At 37.6% G+C, this 21,167-nt stretch overlaps 2 protein-coding genes across 7 annotated transcripts in view; one reads left to right on the forward strand and one right to left on the reverse strand.

The window, feature by feature from the left end:
* LOC137101295 (brain-enriched guanylate kinase-associated protein) overlaps nucleotides 1–12,049 on the forward strand; it is a 34,970-nt gene extending 22,921 nt beyond the window's left edge. For 3 of the 4 annotated variants that reach the window (XM_067479534.1, XM_067479533.1, XM_067479537.1), the window contains exons 4-6: nucleotides 3,417–3,524; nucleotides 5,646–5,729; nucleotides 8,676–12,049. In XM_067479534.1, coding sequence (XP_067335635.1) covers nucleotides 3,417–3,524; nucleotides 5,646–5,729; nucleotides 8,676–10,208 — 1,725 coding nt within the window. In that variant the 3' untranslated portion in view covers nucleotides 10,209–12,049. The remainder of the gene's footprint in view (nucleotides 1–3,416; nucleotides 3,525–5,645; nucleotides 5,730–8,675) is intronic. The other variant, XM_067479535.1, reaches the window with a different exon arrangement.
* Nucleotides 1–21,167, reverse strand: part of wdr25 (WD repeat domain 25) — a 42,259-nt gene that overhangs the window by 11,709 nt on the left and 9,383 nt on the right. Inside the window, exons 4-8 of one of the 3 annotated variants that reach the window (XM_067479538.1) lie at nucleotides 16,482–16,612; nucleotides 14,880–15,050; nucleotides 14,306–14,446; nucleotides 12,584–12,849; nucleotides 9,963–10,098 (exon numbers count right to left, since the gene is read on the reverse strand). In XM_067479538.1, coding sequence (XP_067335639.1) covers nucleotides 12,628–12,849; nucleotides 14,306–14,446; nucleotides 14,880–15,050; nucleotides 16,482–16,612 — 665 coding nt within the window. In that variant the 3' untranslated portion in view covers nucleotides 9,963–10,098; nucleotides 12,584–12,627. Of the gene's footprint in view, nucleotides 1–9,962; nucleotides 10,099–12,012; nucleotides 12,501–12,583; nucleotides 12,850–14,305; nucleotides 14,447–14,879; nucleotides 15,051–16,481; nucleotides 16,613–21,167 lie in introns of those variants that run through there. The other 2 variants (XM_067479539.1, XM_067479540.1) reach the window with 2 other exon arrangements.

Raw genomic sequence — 21,167 nt, forward strand, 5'->3', positions numbered from 1 at the left:
ATAAGTGTGAAAGCTGTTAGATTAATAATAACGCTGGTGGTGAGTGAAGGACGTGTGAGGAAGCCTATTGTCTGTATTTTAATGTGTTACTCTTTATGAGATTAGTTTTCTGTATGTATAGCTTGCTGCTGTTCCACGAGCAGTAACAAGGCCAGTCTGCAGTGCACTAAATAGTGCCATTAATAGCACCATCATTAATCTAACTTTTAATGAAAACTGCACACAGTACAGAAGTGTCATAGTGAAACCCAGCACATGTGCTACTGCACATAATTATTTAACCAGAATTTTTCTGTAGCAGAGACTGAGTAGCAAATGTAATGTTATAAAATTCCATTTCACTAACCATACTTTTATGAAAAAAATGGTATGTTATTAACAACTTCTGTTTCCATTCATTTCAGCATAAGCTACAAAAAATGCAGATATAAAATTACCGAGGTATATCATTTATGACTGAACCTGCATTGTTCAGGACAATAGTTTAGTGTCTCGATTTGAAAAATCCCCTTTAATGAGCTTAGAAAATCTAATTCACTTATTTTCTTTCCATCCCCCCAAATATGTCTATATTAAACAAGAGTGGAGTTTTCTGCAATAATTGCACGTCATGGGATTTAGGCTTCATTTATTGTACAGTGAATAGGCAGAATCTCCAAGTAAAAACCTAAAAAAACTGACATTATGTTTTACTTTTTATACAGCGTGCATCCAAAAAAATCCTCCAGATCAACAATTAAAACATGCACTACAAGTTTTGTTTTCACTGTTATTGTTTTAATTCAATAATATAATACTGTATTTGCATTATGTAGGCGTAAACTGGTGCATTGTTAGCTGAGTCAGGATGAAGTTTAACTTTTGCTCATTAATTAGAGGAAACATGTGTAGGTACAAGAGACAAATAAAAGCAGCAGTGAGTCGCTTTAATGCTATGCGCTGAGAAACAACCTCTCTCCTACTCCACTGGGGGATTCCCGTTAAGATATTAAAACTTGCATATTAATTTTTATGCTGTTCTTGATGTATGACGCCAACTGATAAGAACGTCTTGGTGATAGTTTGTGTAACCAGCCCTGTGTGACTGAGCGAGATAGCAAAAATTTTGTGTATAAGCTTCAACACTTTAATTAAAATCACACTTCCTCCCTATCTCCAAAATACAGTGCAACATCATGCTGGTCACATCGAGGCTATTAAAGCTGCCCTCTGTTCATTTTTAATCTATACATAGGTAGACCTGTTTCTAATTTTTCCTCTAATTATGTGTGTGTAGAGCATCAGTGCTGTATGTTGGAAGATTGGAGAGAGATTACTGAATATAGAAATGTTATCAACTTTAGTGAAAAAAAATAACACTTCTGGCTTTAAAGTGGAGGGTTATCTCTTTTTTTTTTTTCACACTTCTGTGCCATAAGTAGGGTCACTTTAGCTGGCAGTACACTATGGATCCCTCCATGTTAAAATTGTATCAGCTTGTTTAATACTTTAGGACTAATGTGTCAAAGAAAATAGATCCTGTTGTGCTTGTTAGTTATAAAGCTTACGCATCTATGAAGTATTAAGAACTTAATGGCTAAAAATATTCAGTAATTAGAAGACAAACATGAACGTTTAGTCACTCAAAATGCATCAGTCCATATTTTTATCAAACTTAAATTAAAAAAAATGTATAGTTAAATATGGATAAATCCAATATAACATCATGTTAACAAAGAACATGGATCTGATTTCTAATTCCCTGATATGATCGTCTGCAGAGTCAGCATTCAGAATATGAATTGAAATACAGAATGACCTGAAAAAAGAGAGATGTGCAACCAGTGAGCTGCATGTCTTGACAGCTGATTAATGAGACCCTAACAGAATTGGATTTGAATATCAATGCTGACCTACTGCTTAAACTGACATTAATTGCCACCTATTAGATTGGCTCTGCACTTCTGTATTTCAAAACAATCACTGCCATTGAGAGATTAGTAGAGGGAAGAGTGGGAGGCCAAGCGACTGCTCACAGCCGTATCATTTGTCAGCTGGTGCTGTGGCATTTGCCAATGTGTTTGGCAATTAATACTGTGTGTATGTGTGTGTGAGAGAGAGAGAGCGAGACAGCTTAGCCACTACTGGCCCCCTAGAGGCTGCAGTGTTGACATATGCTCACAATATAAAGATAATGGATAACAGTTCCAGTAATGTGCAATAATAACATAATGTAAAAGGAAGAAAGTTTGACTTTTTATTATGTTATTTGGAATTCATATTTAAGTAAGTATTAAGAGAATGATTTCATAAATACTACCTATTGCCACATAAGAATGTCTATTGGTTAATTTTAGAGGGAAAAAAAAGAAAAACTGAGAAAAAGAAACTTTTTATTACTGCAGTGATGTACAAAGCATAGTCTGGCACCATTTGACATTACTGTTGGGTCTGGTTATTAACAGCTCTGACCACATCCAACCACAGCTTGGCCTATACAGCACACGGCATCCATATGCTTACTTTCCCTTTCACTACTACTACAGGCACTGAATGTTAGCACAGTTTTTCAGCAAAATCATCTAATATGGGCATAATTGCTAGAAAAACTTTGCTGATCCAGTTGACTGAGTCAACTAGCTTTCATAGTGTCGATAAAATAAACTTTTAAAACCTTAAAAGTTAAGAAGCAATCAATAGAAACAGTCCTTGGGACACCATGAATATTTAAATTTATAGCTGGAAGCCAGTGCAGAGATGCCAACATTGGTGTATTATGTTTGGCTGATGAAAACTGACAAATTTTGCTGCAATCTGAATGATCTGCTGAAGTTTGATTGTACACAGTGGTAGTCTTATAGGAGTAGTAGCAAAACCGTAGTCAATGATGATGAGTACCAAACTTCAGAAAAATGTGGCCAATAGTTTGCGAGATAAATGTTGGCATAAAGAAAGACCCAGTGCCCAGACATCACCATTATTAGGCTCCTCTGCTCATGAGGCTAAAATGTCAATCCAGCAGTCATTCCGCATTTCTTTGACATTAATCGCTGAAAATGGAACAAGTGTTTCATTTGTCTTTCTCCCTATCTCTCACACTCTTTTTTTTTTTCTCTCCACCCATTTCTCTTACTCCCAAAGTAATTGATGATATGAGCTCTGGCAAGTGTAATCCTTTAATTAAGACCTGCTGCAGGCACAGACTTCACACTGATACTGACATGAAGCTCTCTTCCTCTCATTTTTCTTTCTTCCCTTCTTCTATCATCTTTTTTTGCACTGTTGCTCCTCCAATTTTGGCTCCCACATCTTTCTCTTGTTATCCCAACACTCAACTCGTTCCTCTAACCCAGTACCTCTCTTATCATCTACTCTGTCACACTTTTTTTATACCCGTTTTTCTCTTCACACTTTTGATTCTTTCTCCTACGCTGTAGTCCCAGCACCATGAAGAGGAAAAGAGGGCCCTCAGCAGGGAGATCATTGTCCTCAACAACCACCTCATGGAAGCGAAGATCACCATTAATAAGCTCAGAGAGGACAATGTGAGTACACAGGGATCAATCATGTAATGGACTTCCACTGACAAAGCAAGTTTAATGTAACTCACATGTACAATACCTGATCCTGGCTGAATTCTATTTCACCTGCAGGCCCAAAATGTAGCCTGGGGAATTGAGAGCATCAGTGATCAAGGGCCCCTGGGTTGGCTCCTTTCCTTTCCTTTCCTTTCCTTTCCTTTCCTTTCCTTGTCAGAAATATAGCCTCATTAGTGGCAACAGTTTGCTTTGGAGACAGAGGAGCTCTTCATATTTTTTTTTCCCCCTGATGGAAACATTTTCTGCTTTCACATTGCCTGTGGTCTCCATGAACCCACTTACTTACTAGAATTTATCTTACCCACTGTATTTCTGCAACATCCTGGATATTTTTGCTTCCAAAAGCCAGATAAAGGAATTAACTCTGAGAAACTGGGTGTTTATGTTTTTATAGTGATTATAATGAAATCAATGGGCATTCTCAGGTTGATCTGAGCTCAGGCATGTATAGCTATCTAGTGCCACTTTTTTTCTCTGACTTCACTTCAGTTATTTCTACTAGGGGTTTCAGTTTACATTAGATTTTCTCTCTTTGGTCCATGGCAGTTCTTAGCAGTTCTAAGCTATAGAGTCATTTTGGCAATCCCTCCAGAGCTTTCCTGATTGGAGTCAAGGTTCATTTTCAGTCGGTAGAAAATGCTTCCCCTCAGAGCCAAAACCAAGGCAGGCATTTCCTCAGAAGAGCAAGCTTTGAATTGAAGGCTTTTACAATGAGGAAAGCAAATACCCTTGCAACTGTATCATGGCTGAGACTGGACACAAAAAACAAAGGAATAACACTAAAAAGTGTTTGTATTATTTTAAGTGATAAATCTGTTCAACCTACAAAAGGTTATTACCATGGATTACTGAATGGATCAACGATGCCTGACCTATAGGGACAGGAAGCTCTTTTATGAGAACCTCATTTGAAAGTGAACACAACATTTTGGTTGGAAAAATCAATCCAGAGAATAATCTCAAGTGGAGCTCGAAGAAACAAAAAAGGAAACAAGGACCATATTAAATGCTTCAGGGTTTATTTTCATTTGAATTGTTAGGGCAAACTCATCACCACACAACTCATATGAATTAAAACACCACCAAGGTCTCACAGGTCTATTTGAACAGTCTACAAAAACTACAGGGAGCCCAAATGTCCCCTAGCAAAAGAAATATGAAGAGATTGATTCAATCGCAGTCACTGTTAACTGGTGGGGGAGTTTAAACTGTCAAAGAAGGCTTTGATCTTATGGGAAGTATTGTCAGGGCCTTGGTGTTACAGAGGTGCAGGGAGGCTACAGAGCAGCAAGAACTAACCTTTATAAGTGGATGGATTTAACAGAGAAAACAGTCAGCTAAACTAGCTAACCACCCACACACATTCACAGAAACACAACTTAACTAAGCATCTGCTGTGCCACTGGACCACCCTCACTCTGGTCCTGATATTTAACAAAAATCTAAAAAACATCCATTATAGAGGGAAAGTGCAGAGAGATAAATAATGATGCAAGGTAGAGATAAGTGGATGCACTGTTTAGGCACATCTAAAACTAGTCGAGACTGTACTGGGCAAATAGAGATATTACAAATTAAACGGTTCTGTAGTATTAAGATTCTGCAAACCCCTGATGTCAGCCTGGTTAAAAAAGATATTAATTAAACTCTGTGAATGGATGATTTTGTTCCTTTGATCTGACGGGCCACTAAATCACTGAATTGCCCAGTGCGCCTCTTATCTTAAACTTTCTAGAGAATATAGACTATACTATATTTATCATAGTTGCTAAGAAATATATGCTATATAAATTTCACACAATTCAAACGCCTCTTAAAAAGTCCATTGTTGAACCTCATTTTGAAATCTGTTACTATTGCACTGCAATGACATTGCATTAAATAATTACTATTTCCTATTTTCCCTACAAGACTGTTACCTATAGATTTTAATATATAGGTAAGGGTGATTCAAACAGTTTTTTCCTCTTACAAGCTTACTTTAACCATAAGGCTGCCAAAATTGCTGAACAATTTTTTTTGAAACATCCACTTAGTGACTTAGAATAATCTTTCTGCCTCTTACAGGACCTGTACAGGAAAGACTGCAACCTGGCAGCCCAGCTGCTGCAGTGCTCCAAGTCTCATTACAGAGCACACAAGATGTCTGAGGTGAGCTCCCAACAACGCCACAGCTCCATCAATGTGTTGACTCAGATCTAGGCTGCAGCAAAAAGGTTTATTGACTTGAACTTAAAATAAATGTTAGTGTTTTTAAAAATCCCTTAAAAATTATTATACAGTAAAATAATGAGAATTTCTATTCTTTTACTTTGTGCAAAACATAAGCAGCTGGATTAAGGTCTGGTCTTATGTATTTTCTTTCTGGGAAATCAACCTAGGGTACTTAACGTTATACAGTAAAAATTAAAAATGTATGTTTTTTTTTTCATGGTAGGCGATCTTCATTCTGATATATACTTAAAGGTATCTTGTTAGACTTTGAATGCATGCAATGACAATATTTAGTGCTCAACACTAAAAACTAATTAAGATTCAATATCCAGCCCATCAAGTCCCCAGGATTCACCCACCAGAATTTATTCCCATGATTATTTTTAAACAGCTTTCACCATTTTAGGAAATGTAATTTACAAAAAGTAAATCTTAACTTGTATAAAATATATCTACATATTTCAAAATTGGGTGGCTTTGGTCCTGAGCTTAATAGAACTATATCATCCATCAATGAACTTAAGCTGCGTATATAATTACTGTACTAATATAGATGACATTGTCAATGACTTTTTCCTATAAGGGGAAAAGGTTCCTTGTGTTGTGTTTGTATACAGTACCTTTAAAACCCTTGGTCAGTGTTTTTTTACATAAGACTGAGTCAGAGCGCTCATGGCCTCTTCAGCCTGACTGATTGAGGTCTGCTGTCTAAAGTGCCATCTGTCTGCATCCCGGTGGCGCATAATGACTGAATGAGAGGCTGAGGCACAGAATAATAAAACCTATACTGGTTGATAACTTAAGTACTATAAACAGACATTTGACTTTTTAAATCAATATGAATTCATTAGTTGCCAAAAGTAATGAAATTTTAAATGGGACAATTAATTTAACTTGTTAGACTTTTAAAGGGATGATGTATTCTGTTTAATGTACTGTAAATAAAAGTATTGAGGGACATTAGTACAAGACATTGAGGCTAAAATAGCTAATAGTCTGCCTATACAACCTGCCTGCGCAATGGTTAAACAGGTGAGAACTACGGGATGACTGTATAACCAGCTAACAACACGGATACTATCAGAAAGGAAATTTTCATGTTATACAGTCATATCCATCTTTAGGTGAGCTTAGCCATCACAGTAATATGGAACCAAGATGAACCCTATTATAAGGTCTATTTTTAAGGCCAGAAAACTATAACTTCAGCTACTGAGTTTTAGTGTTAACACTAGCTTGGACTAATGTTACAGCTGATACAATCTGCTGAACCACCTTTGTTTGAATACTGCCATGTTATCTTTATAAACAGCATATATGAGATGCCAAAATGTAGAGCCTAACAGGCACCATAGCAGTAAGGAGAGAGCACAGTAAACAGATGAGAAAAAATCTGCATTGTTGGGAATCAGAATTGATTTGGTTATTTGTTAAAAGAAGTCTCACTAAAAGGACTTTACCAATTTTTAACTTGCTTTCTATGGCTTTTGTTTAGAGTATAAATTTACATCAATGCTTTTAAACGTCACTCTGACTTCCATAAATTAAAATATTTTATATCTCTATTTCTAGCTGAAAAATGCCTCCAGATGAAATCACCCAGGAGTTTTTCTTTATTAGGAGGTCAGAGGATGTCATCTGAGGGAGCAGGTTCACCATGATTACAAATGCCATAGTGTGAGCAACCGGATAACATAATCTGAACGAAAAGTTCCTCCAAGTGATGTCATCTGGAGGCATTTTTCTGCTAGATGTAAAATATTTTCATGTAGGGAATTCAAAGGGAAGTTTAATGTTATTTAAGTACATGTACTACCCTATTAGAACTAAAAGAAGCCAGTTCAAAATCAGAGAAGTAATCCTTTAAAATGAAAAATAAAAATGTAAAACCATGTGTACTATTTTGAAAACATGCCTTTCACACTGAATGAAAATGACTGAAATAATTGCTATTCCATAAGCCATCCAACCACTCATTTCAGTAAAAGCAACCTGTAGATGTTAAAGCTGTCATGTGACTAACACTGCAGTGACTATGACTTTTAATTAAGATTTGCCTCAGATAGCAGCCACTGCTGAGCTAGCTTACTTGGAGCATACACTCCAACAGCTTCACCTACTTACTGGTTCTTCTCCCTCTGGCAGAGGCAAAAGCTGCTAAAAATAGTCAACTTAAAAGATGCAGGTTATTTTATGCCGAGGCGAGCTTCTATTTCTTAACAAAGCCAAGTCTCTTTTTTTTAATTCCCAGCTAGAGACCCAGAGCACTAGCTTAATTTGAATCTAAGCCATTCCCTGTGGAGCTCATATGTTTGATAGTGCAGACAGAAGAAAGACACACTGAGAAAAAGACAGAAAGATGGAATAAGGGCTTTTTTGTTACGAAGGCAGAGGAACAAAAGGACAAAGATGAAACGAGAAAGAAAGGGAGGAGAGAAGAGACAACCCAGTGTGTCTGTAAAAGTTCCTACTGACCCTGACCATCTTTAATAGGCACAAAGAACCAGTCTGTAATTGACAGGAACACTTTTCTCAAACAGATTATGTGTCTGTGGAAGACAAATAAAGACAGATGGGGACATAGAGCATTTGAACAGAGAAAATACTTATATAAATCTTATATAGAAATATTAGCTTAAAGTAGTCATGACAAACATTCATTATATTATTTCTTCTTTATTTAATGCCAAATCTAATAAGTAACAACCTCAACCAAATGAAAATGAGTAAGGGTTGTTGAGGAATTTTAACTTTTAGTGACTAAATCTGAAGACTGACAATCAGCAGCTGTCACAGCTCTAACAAAAACTGTAGATTTCTGATACAATTTCCCATAATCATCAAGCGTCTTGTGCCTTTGCATGTCTGTCTTCCTTGTCTCAGCTGCCTTTGGATTTTCAGAAACGCATCAGTTCCCATATGGATAAACAGAGTAGCGGAGCCACGATCACAATGTGCCACTCAAATTATTCCGACACTGTGCCCATATCCATAATTGCCAAAGTCCTGGAAAAGCCTGAACCAGGAAGCAGTTGCCCTGTAACACGATCACCTAGCCCACAGCCACAGGATGGAGACTTCCTTACAGGAACAGGAAGCAATGATCACCTAAATCGTCGCATTGCATACAAGACATCGGACCTGTACTGCAGTGATACGGCCCTTTACTGCCCTGAACGCTGGCAAGATACAGAGCGCAGGCAGAGTGTTGACCTCCATGACACGGGTCTGCTTCAACTCCATGCCCAGAACTCCACTGACAGCAACCCAGACGAAGAGGCCTATCACTCTGGAAGTTTCTCCCACCATGAGCCCGCTTCTTCCTTCCACCACCACGATGACTTTGGTACTGGTAGCCTCCCCGCCTCCAGCTCTTACTCTAGTTTTAGCCTTGCATCAGATGAGAAGGGAGGAGTAAGTGGGTGTGGGCACACTGCCAGCAGCACCTTATCCTCCTCCCACCAGGGTCTCTATATGGACTGGCGAGATGGTGGCAGTGGGGACTATGAACGCAAAAGTATGTCTTCGTATGAAAAAGACAGCCCAAACTTCCTTAAGTCCCACAGCATCCAGCACATGGTGACCCCAAGGAGCCCCCAGAACGGCACCTCAACAGCGTACACGAGAACAGTTTCATGCTTCAGCGAACCGTACCATTCCAGCAGCCCTCGCTTGGCCTCTTCTCACAGCATGGGGTCCACAACTGGACTTGGCCAGGCTTGTGGTGGCACTCAAGACAGCAGAGGTGATGTCCAGGTCCCTGAGGATGACCTTAGCAGCCGCTGGAGACAGCTCAGTGTGGACGACGTGAACACCTTCTCGTCTTCCTATCGCGAAGTCACAGGACGGGTCTCTCCTTACAGTTTCTCTGAACGCCACTTGGCAATGGGCCCCTCCAGTAAGGTCAAGGGGTCTCTCTATAGTAGCTTCCAAGAAGGAGACGACGTCTTCCACAGCCGTGTACTGGATGAGTGTTTTGCTGTTGGTGCCCCTTCACCATGTCAAAGTCCCAAACCTATGGAGCATCGTAAACAGGAGAAAACTCCTTTGCTCTACAGAGCCAAGGATGATAGTCAGGACTCTGAATGCAGTCTGTTCCTCTCAGGAAGCTCTAAAGACAAGGAGAGTAGTGGTGGAGCGACAGCATCAAGCAGTGCCAAAAAGGACTATGTGAATCTGAGTGCAGACAGCTCAGCTGAGTCATTACACCAAAGCTCCCTCGAAGCCTTGAGTCTTCAGCACTACCCCAACCCCCGGCCGACTGTCCGGCCTCGCCCGAGCTCCAGCTCTGCTCTCAGTGTCGGCCCTGCGCTCCCAAAGAAAACCTCATTAAGATACCAAAAATTTGGCAGTACAGGACTAACAAGGAAGGACAGTTTGACCAAGGCTCAGCTATATGGTACACTGCTGAACTGAGCAGAGAGGAGGAGCTTTTCATTTTATGCATGATAATGAAACCCAACTTGCTGTACTGTATGTCTTCATGCAGTAAACACATTCATGATAGGTTGAGATAATAAGACATTGTTTTATGTATCTCTTAGCCAAAGCACGTTTCATGCAGACTCTTAACAATTTTTTATTGTGCGGTGTAGGTACATGAGACCTGTTACTTGTTTTTGTTTGTTTCAGTGATGATGTATCCTAAGAAATACAACACAGACCTATGAACATACTGTGCTATTTGCTCTTTTTTGGTGTTAAGTACTGTTAGTAAAACCAGCAAAAGACTATTAATTCCTGCTAATATACACAGTACAGTTAATGGACTAAAGTGTGAGTGTGTTTAATGGACCGACTTAATTACTCATGGTTGGGAGATGTTCTCTATTGTACAGCGGACCCTGCTGACTGCAAGCTGTTTAACTAGATTGTCCCTTTCTCTATTTTCACTTGATAACAATGCATGCTCTATAATGCATATACATATGAAAATCACAATTCCAGCTAAATTGTTTTTCCATAGGTAAATAAATAGTAAGCACTACTTCCTAGAAATGATGTTTAATAAATGTTTTCAAATTGGCAAGAGATTTAAAAGGCATTTTTTTTAAATGCCACACAATATTCATCATAATGTTAGATTTCAGTGAGATGTAGAAAAATGTTGCAACGATAATTTTAAAATACACAGTATATACTCTACAAAACTGTAATTACAGTAAGTTCCCATGTTAAATGTAATAATGTAACAACACAGTTAGTAGAAATGATTAAAGGACATAAATTAAGATGTAATACTGTAAGGATTCAGTTATGAGCTACAAGATTTTTTGCATTTCTCAGCTGTAATTTTTCATATTTTTATATCAATAAGGCTGTACTGTGCAGCTGTTACTGTTATACCAGGACACTTGTGATTTTGCCTTAATCCTGTTCATCATGTAACCACTGTGTACATACTGTATATCTGCTGCATTGCTTCTGTTATAGCATACGTTCTTAATGTCATACACAACACACACTTTCTGGAGAAGGATTAAGTCTGTACACAATTGACATTTGCTTTACTTAGGCTTAATCCCTCTCTAGATTTCCAACACATGCAGCCAAATTTCTTCCGTGACTCTTCAGCACTGTTGGCGCTAGTTACACAAACCAAAACGAAAGTTCTTTTTTTTGTTTGTCAGAAGAGATTAATTAGAAAGCTCTCTAGGCAAGCTGACAGTTCTGCAAATTGTGCATAGGAAAGTTAGGTGAACAGGAAGTAAGAAACAAAACTAATTAAAATGTAAAGTGTGTTGTTTTTAAACCAGCATGCTCAATTAGGCTATTTTAGATTGAATACTGGGAAAATAGACAAAATGTCTATATATTTACATAGACAGGGACAAAGATGGGTTGTCCTGTTGGTGGATGAAGCACTTATTGTTAAATGAAACAAAGCATGTTGCCACTTGTATAGATAAGGACAAAAATACAGGACATTGTGGTATATTGTATACATAAGATTGAAAAGATCTGGAATTAAATTCATTGACTGTTAAGAGGAACTGAGAGGATATGACATTTTTCTTGTTGACATAATTGTTATTATACTATGACTTTTTTTTAAATTCAGCCTTCAGATGATGTTATTTCTTGAATAATTTCAACCTGAGTGAAGATATTGAAGTGGTTCTGTCTTGTCCTACCTCCAGTTCTGTTTCATGAACAGGCCAGCTGTCTGATCAACATGTTTGCCCATCTGCTGCATGGTTATATATATTTTTGCTGTATGTTTATTTAATTATTAAAGATGCTTTTTGGAAAATCCATCCGACCTATTCAGATATTATTTTACATCCTTTATTGCAGGACCTCAAAATGCAAGGACCTAGAATGTTAACAGTTGAGAAAACAAATTAGTTTTGTCTCTATGATGCTTTAAGCTATCGGTATGTAGAATGTGCAGTGAAAAAAGAAACCTTACAAGAGTTGGAATTTTGTGTGTACCCAACTACTGCTTCATATAAAACTCAATGCAAAAGTTCAGACTTTAAACTGCAAAGAAATTTAGTCACACGCAGTGTAACTTTCTCTGATTTCAGAATATTTCACAATGCTAAATTGGAGTAATATGAACAAGCTTGGAACAAAAAATACTGTTGTGCCAATATAAGTTCACATCAATATATATGGAACGTCACAAAATGTGCAAACTATTTTTTAAAGATGTCGATAAATGCTAGGTTTGCTGAACTCCAGTAATTTTCTTATGCCAAGAGACTGTGGGAGAGAAATTATTAATTTAGTATGAATTTAGATGTACACGAGAGTTTTCAGTTTAATGTTCTTATCTTTCAACCAACCTGCCACAAGATCTTGGCTCCACATTTACTTGTTCATTCAGTCATCAGTGCCAGATTTTGATCTCACCAGCCCAGTCGCAGGTAGCCACAGTTGCAGGCAGGACAGGATTCTGAGACACACACAGGCAGGGCTGACTGTGGGCACTGAGCGTGTGCAGCATCCGAGCATTGTGGTAGTCGTAGAAGTGAGCAAAGCCGGTGGAGCTCCCCGAGGCCAGTATAGTTCCATCCAGAGAAAACTCACACTGCACTGCATATCCCTCCACCTAGGAGAGAAATGTACGCATTAGTCGCAATACATTAACCTTCAACTAAGAGCCTTTTAACACTCGCATCAGTGTAATATAATGTCAGCATATTGTGATCCAGTAAATGTTAAAGTTTAAAGGTTGTCAGTTTAGTGCTGGAAGCTGTGCAAAATGAAACTGTTGGGGAAATAAAAGAGCTGTGCTTGCCTGTCCTCCACTATCGGTTCTGGGGTGCCTTGGAGCAAGGCACCTAAACCCAAACTAGTTCAGTGAAGTGGCTTAGTATTAAGTGCAAAAGTGTGAGAATAAAGTGTTCCTGGAAAGGAGCACTGCTTCAAGGCTGGAAGATTTTTAAACCATTTCAAAGAGGTGCAGATTGATCCTAATTTTTGAAGGTAGAATGTTAAATTAAACTGCATTATACTGAAAGGTGTTTCCATTATTTTTCCCATCACATTTATATCAATAAAGGTAAGGTAAATAAAAACAGCACAGAAAAACTAAGTTGTGGTACTTTTGTATTACTACATTAGGTTTTTAGTTAGGTGGACCTAATAAACTTTTAATAAGGTAAGATTCTGTAAAGACTAATGTCCACCTCTAAGCTGTTTACAAAAATAATCACAAAACACTTAAATGTACAAAATAACTTCAGAATTGTGTGTAATCCAGAAATAAATATTCAGCAGTGCTTAAAAATCTATTATCACCACTGTAATTTTGTGAAACACAAAATGGAAATCAAATACTGAGAAGATACATTTTGGAAGACCCACTTGATTCCTTTCTGTCACACTAATAAAACATTGTTTAAATATGGATTTAAAAGATCAGCCAGACTGAGTGAACATGTTAAATGCGGTTTCCATTTAATTTATTGGATTCACACAAAAGGATCTACTGTATGGAGTGCCAGTAATTATTAGTGGGACCAACTCTTATGTGCAACCGAGCATGTAAGAATCATTCTGAGACAGACTGGTAAAAAAGTGTTTCATAGCAAAAGTGCTACATAGTTGATCACAACTGTCGGTCATCGTTATAAGATAATAGTAGCTCTAAGGCTGCAGTAAAATATTTATGTCACAGTCCTGGCTGTTAACACTTGTTAGAAGTATTTGCCGCAAAGTAGTAAATGGACATTTTTGAATCGATTCTTCGTGAATCAACAATCCAGACGCCAAAGCTCAACATGTTTTCAGTCATGTTTCTAATCTCCAGGCATATTCTGCTTTGTTTGCCGTGCTGAGTTGAAATATTGTATTAGTGTGTTTGTTTTGTGGGGACAGTGTTGGAGTAAAAACACTGCAGGCTGTGGATCTGCTTGTCAGCTATGTGGTGTGTAGGAAATTAATGTTTTGTGTCTGTGTATATTTATTCTTCTGCAGCTGTTTGTGTGTGTTTACATGTGACTGCACTGCTTTCTGTATTGATCTGCGTACATCAAGCCCCTGAGGCCACAGTCCATTCTGACCTTGTGTCCTTCGTATCGCCGCCTCTTGTTCATTCTATAGGGCTGCTGGGAGGAGAACACTGCCATGTAGTTCCCATTGGTCTGGGCCACGAAGGACTCTTTCAGCGGGTGCAGAGCCAGGCTGGGGCATGTGTACCGTTCCTGGTGGCCAAATGAGAGGAGGGAAAAATCCACAGGGGAATTCATTATTTGACCTATTCTTGCTGCTACTCACCATGAAGCTGGCTGCATGATAACTAGTCTCTTATTTTAATAAAATCTTTATTTACAAATACAGCTGGCAGACTGTACCTGTGAGCATGACGCTTATTACGATTTGTCAAGAAGAAGTAAAACGTATAGTTCAACCAGGTGTTGCCACACTTAGTGTGTTGTATTAGCCTGTATTATACAATTTTTTAGGATGTTACCATTATTTTGACTATCCTTTCGTTCATATTGAGGACATATAAAAAATTTACAAACCTCCTGAGACTGTACAATAAATGCTTTTTTAACTGCTAAAACAAGACCCCCTAAAACACAAATCCTATCCTATCCTAGTTTTTCTGTATTTCCACTTAGTCTTCCTTACATGGTAGATCTGGTTGGAGACCTTGGCAGTGGTCTCGTAGTCCCAAGCGATGAGGGTGCGATCTGCAGAGTCTCTACTCACACAATCCGAGCTTGTTATAAAGTCAACACCACCTCTGAGAAACAAGATGTCCAAGGTCTGCTGGATCCCTGCCTTGTACACTTTCACCATCTGGAAACAGAAACACACACACACAAATGAGCATCAGGCTCTTTGTAATCTATAATGAAAACGTGGAGAAAATGGTTTATCTACAAGGTAGTTAGAAGTATCACTCCAAGTAGTTATATTGCATATACTATGATCTGTACATTTAATGCAGTTTAATTAGCACTGAAGTGTTTCATGATGATTTTTCACGCAGTAATTTTTCTTTTTTAAATAAACAATGAATAATCATTGTTTATTTACACTCTGCTCAGAAAAGCAATTAACAGGAAGGAGGGAAAACATCTGGACCTCTGTCTTTAAGGTGTGATGACTAGATGACAACTGTGGTGTCAGTACTCTATGCTAATAAAGCATCTCAAGAAAGTTTGAGATGGAAGCTTCAGAAAAACTGTATTGTTGACTTCACAAAACCTTCTGAATGTCAATTGTGATTTAGGCTAAGTAGTGGTAAATGAAAGAAGAAGAAATATCAAATGGTTAGGTTTAGTCATTCATGACGTAGACTGGGGTGGACTGGATGCATTTGTTGTTCTCTCAGAACAACTGTTTATTTACACCTTTCTAAATCCTATCAGATCATATTTCTACAAGGTGTTTGAGCAGATTATGATTAAATTTCCGAGCACCTGAACAAAGAGCCAGCAGCTACACTCTTTATAGAGCAATATAACTTGTGAACTCTTACTGCAACTTTAACTAATTTACTTTTACTTTGTAATTTGATCCAAACTTTTGATTCTTACTCTTATCAATTATCTTTATATAACATGGTAGAGTAATCTCATGCATCCATATCAACCATCATCAGTCAGTTTAATGTTGTGCCTGTGTGTGGGTGAGCTGTTCTTGGTCCATTTTATTTTATTTATAGTGGAGTGATTTTCCCCAGAGCAAGTAACATGCTGCCCAGGGCTAAGACCAATGGACAGTCATGATGTTACAGCAATAACAACCCATTTGCTGAAGTCTACATGGTTTGTGCAACTCACATTGACACCTACTGACAGAAGCAGTCCCTGCTATATTTGACCTAAAAACCCACAGGAAGATAATTCAGTTCACTACGGGGAAAATATCATGAGGGCATTCAGATTCTGGGGAAGTGAATAGGATTATCATATAAAACAGTCAATTAAGCTTTATAGCAATATTAGTTTGCAGCTTCACATGGACAGATTATGAGTCCCAAATTAAATTACATTTTCCGTTCAACTCTAAGTGAGATAACTTGCAGTGTTACTCCATTGTATCCATCAGCATTATCCTTTTTGTGAAATCACTGTGCACGGACAAATGTAGACTACCTTCTCTGAACTAATGTGTAGGTGGGGTTAGTGTGCCTGCCTTAGCTTTATGAAAGTCACACAAAAGTCAGTGAACCGATGTCAATAAAAATGATAAATCTACTGTAAGAAGGTTAATGAGTTGAACCTTGGAGCTGCGAGAGTCCCAGGCCTTAACCGCTGAACTGTAGCCGCCACAAAGGAAAACATCTGGGTTGCTGGGATGCAGGACAGTACACATCACCTTGAACTGATTGTCCAGCTTTACTATCTGCTGCCCTACAGACAAAAAAGCAATAAAGTGGAGAGAAAAGAACACGATCAGTGCTTCTTTTCAAAATTATAAATCTTCTTGACCATTATGAGGCAGCACGGTTATTTAGCACTTCTGCCTCACAGCAGGCTTCAAGCTTGCCAGCCAGCTGTGACTTTTCTATGGGGAGTTTACATGATCTCCCTGTGCTTTGCAAGTTTCCTCTGCTCTGGTTTAATGAATGGATACAGTAGTATAAGCAGTTTCAGTAGTAAAACTTTGGATTATTCTTTACAAAGCTTACATACCATAAAAAATTCTGTCAAATATATTGCATTACATGGTATTATATGTTTTTCAAAATCTTGGATTTATCCATTGTTACGTTTTCACAACATTATTACTTTCACTGCTGATATTACATCAACTTCATGTCTTTAACAATCAGCTCATACACCAATCATTCAATCAGGAGTGAATAATACAGTGAATATAAAACATTCTTGAGAACTAAAAAAATAAGTTCAACATTATTTTATAGAAAGCTAGCATATATTTGCACGTTCCAGCTTTGCAAATGTGAGGATTTGATTCTTCCCTTTGTCGGAGAAAGTAATAATAAAAGAGTAATCACAAAAATAAAGAATTATTTTTATAAGCTTCCCTTGCTATGAAATTGTGCTCATGCTATCATGTTCAATTTCACAGTTTGCACATCAAAGTAAAATCCAATACAATTCAAAGGAAACAAGAAAATGAATGACCAAACACAAAAGGAGATCAGAAAATTTGTGTAACTGCAAAGGACTTACCGTGTATTCATAACTCGCTTAATGCTACAGTTTTGGACATTTCTTTCATATTATTTTGAAACAATACCAACCCCACTAAATCATTTGTGCAGGCACATTAAAGGAAAGGTTACAAAGACTCAAGGTGCTCTTATGCATGCTGTAACCAATTCTCCTGTTAATACGGGCCAAAACAAACAATTTCCTAAAGGCCTTCCAATAAAAGTGACAGAAGACAAAACATAAAAATGTAATAAATAAAGTGGATAAAAGTGAAGTCTTTAGTAAAAATAAATACCTTCGTACGGTTTCCTGGAAAGTGTTTCCGAGCTAAATTGCAATGGAAAGATAACAACAAAAAGATGGAATTTTGTACTAAAAGGGTGTGGTTTGAAAATGTGTCACTTCATTAAACTAATTTTAAAAACTGAAGCCTTATTTTCTTCTGATAGAAAGTTGTATACATTTTTGCATACAGAGAAGGTGAGTTTGTATTTGTGTCTATACAGTGTTTGCACCTGGGTGTTCTTGCACAGCTGTAAATCATTTCCAGCTCAACTCTGACCCCTGGCTGGTTTCTGTCTTCTGGGACAAGGCATTTGGCCCAGCTGTCAAGCAACCGGCTTACTGCTGGTTGATCTCTGATTAGAGAGCGTCTGTTGTTGCTATACACATCTGTCAGAACAAACCAATAAGCAGTACTCTGTGTGCATGAGTTAAGAGTGTTTAGTGATTTTGTACACGTGTATATAACTAGTGAATTACTGTTGCACTTGAAAAACTCTTTGCTATCATTACCATAGAGCATCCATGTGATGCATGTGGAGTAAACCTTGATCTAGTCAAATTCTGTTAGTGGTTTTGGTGATTTAAAAAAATGTTTTATAAACAAAGACACAGTAAATCCTAAGAAGTCAGAATTACATGAAGAAATGAAACTGAGTAAGACTATTCATTTCAGGTCAGAGGCAAAGCTTGTTTAAAGCTTCAGTATTTCTGTCACAACAAAAGCATCTTATTTTTATCATCAGATGCCCACAATCAGTCTCCAGTCATTTTGAGGATGTGTGTGGTAGGACCGAACAAAAAGATGGTGCAGCTTTAACTGTTTAATATGTGGAGGATGGCTTATTTGCCAGAGACTGCCTCAGTCTCAAAGAAGCTACTTGATTTAAATATCACTCGAAATAAAAAAGATAATGTACACTGAAAAAGTAGTAGTGATATAGGGAAGACCAAAATATAAAACCCTGTTTGTGCTGGAGGCTGCTTTATCTAAATCAATTAGGGAATGTCAAACCTAAAAAGAAAACAAAAACACTGATGGGCTTAAATATAATTAAGCCTGACAAGGTGTGACCAACAATTAATTTCCTGGGAAAACCATGAAGAAGTCTACGTAAGGAACCAGAGCCAAATTCTGAGCCTGAGTGAAGCCGTACACCTCAGGGTTCAACAGCTACTCATTTAATTGTCGAACAAACAACAAAGATCCCATTCAAAACCGTTTTCAGCAGTTAGCCCAGAGCAACACAACTCTTCATTACATACTTGTTCTAGGTTTTTCTTGCTGAGTCTTTTTACAAGGGTGTGACTGACAGCTAATAAACTGCAGCAAAAATGGACCTTCTCTCACTTAATGGTAGACCAGCTCCAATATTTGATTCCACTGATCCAAAGTTTTTACAGGAAATTTTGTCAAGCTTACACTTTCGGCTTAATTGGCTTAGTCATAGCGACAGAGACAAGATCTGTCACTGAGCTTTGAGACACATGTTTGGCAAGGAGATGAGAAATCAACATTCTCCCCATGATATACCGGGCCTTGTCATGTTTTAATTGAGCAAGATTAATTGGCTTGCTTGAGAGGGCAGATAAGAAGTAACTGCAGTGATCTGTTCCTCCCCTGCTATAGTTTACTTTGTAGTGCTGAAAGTACTGTGATCTTGCCAAAGAGCTGAACACAGACAGGACATCAGAGGTGATTGAGACAACAGTAAAGTGCACCTTAAAGTAGAGGGAGGTTTTATTAAACTATATTCAAGAAATATTTAGAAAATAGGCTAAATTACCTTTTGTAAATTGCATCCTTTTACATTTTACAGTACACCAACAAACCTGTATTACTTACATCAGAAGTATGGCCCTGTATGACTTATGGTCATGAGACAAGAGATACTGAAAATGTACAATACACACACGCACACACACACACACACACACACACGTAAAACACAAGTGAAACTGGATAAATATATACATCCACCTGTTATCAAAACAAAATTTCACACTAAAACACAGCAGGAAACAAAAAGCAAGTGGACCATACTTTGTGATTTTATTTATTTATTTTTGGGTCAATCTGCTCTTTCAAAGATCAAAAAGAAACATAGAATTAAATTTAACTCCACAGTGGTAGGACACATGCTAGGTGTCAGAGCAAATGCCACAAGATGCTTACACAAACACAGCCCTAACCTAATTTTTGGCATTGTAGTTCCCTTTTGTTCTTTAATATTTGATTTGTTTCATTAACGATAAATTCGGTTAAGTGTTCTTAAATAGAAAAACTCTCAGAAAAACTCTGCATTACAAGTACACAAAGTCTGCATATTAGGAGACATGAGTGGCAAAATCATCACACTTTTTTTCCCATCAAGTGTTGTTCGGAGACAAGTAGACAAGAGACAAGTACTGCAAACTGGGCTAAATGCTAAAGATACTCACTAGAGTATTAAAGCTTACAGTTTTCTGAAGGGGGAAAGGGAGATAACAGTAGTAGCAGTCCCAAAACACTGCATGGATAAAACTTCATTTTAGCTGCTTTTAAATGTACCAGAAACACATGGAGTTTTGTTACAAACTGATAACAAAGCAACTGCTTTATTATTTATGATGACTAAGAGATAAACACTAAGGTTAGTTATAAATGTAACCATCTTCATGGAGCAATCTGGGTTTCTTTCTTTTGAATCAGGGGTTTGTAGTTTTGTAAACCAAAACAAAGCTTTCAAAATAGGTCAAATGCAGATATGCTTACCAGTGGCATCTGGAGTAAATGTCTCTGTGTGAATACTGCTGCAAATACGGTCTCGTGGCATGCAGCACCTCAGGCACTTATGTTTGTACACCCACACTGTACTAGTTACATCCCTGGATATAAGAACATCAATCAATATACATTCTTCATAGGAATGTTATTGTCACTGCATTTGCAAAAAACAATTTATTTATAATAAGTGAAACTTAATGGGAAATAGCTTGACTGGTATCAAATTTAAATATTTGGACCAGTGTCGTAAAAGCCAGTTATGAAAATGAAAAATAACTTACAGGTTTTTTAGGTTTTTTGCAATGATTAAACTTTTATATTGAACTTTATACCTGAACTATTCTTGAAGGTTTTAGCTTACTGGCTCACTGACACTATTGTTTTTGGACTCACTGACACTATTGTTATCTTTACTGTTGGACAGTAAAGAAAATCTCTTTAATGCCAGCACCTTAAGGGGTCTGGACTCAAGTCCAGCATGCACATACATTATCTAACACATCAATCCATAGCTGTATATGGATATTTTGGCATATTTTCCTGCACCATCGTCAACCAATGAGCTTGTTTAAGGAAGGTCATAAAAACAACAACTACTAATATCATCCAGATTGAATATATTTATTTATTCCACTCCACAACAACAGCTCGCTCTGTTTGCATTTTTTAAATGTATTCTATATCTTTACTTTTTATTGCATCTCAACCTGCTATCACTCCACATATCTTCTACTCTAC

Source organism: Channa argus, chromosome 16 (assembly GCF_033026475.1).
Source record: "Channa argus isolate prfri chromosome 16, Channa argus male v1.0, whole genome shotgun sequence".
Taxonomy (NCBI): Eukaryota; Metazoa; Chordata; class Actinopteri; order Anabantiformes; family Channidae; genus Channa; species Channa argus.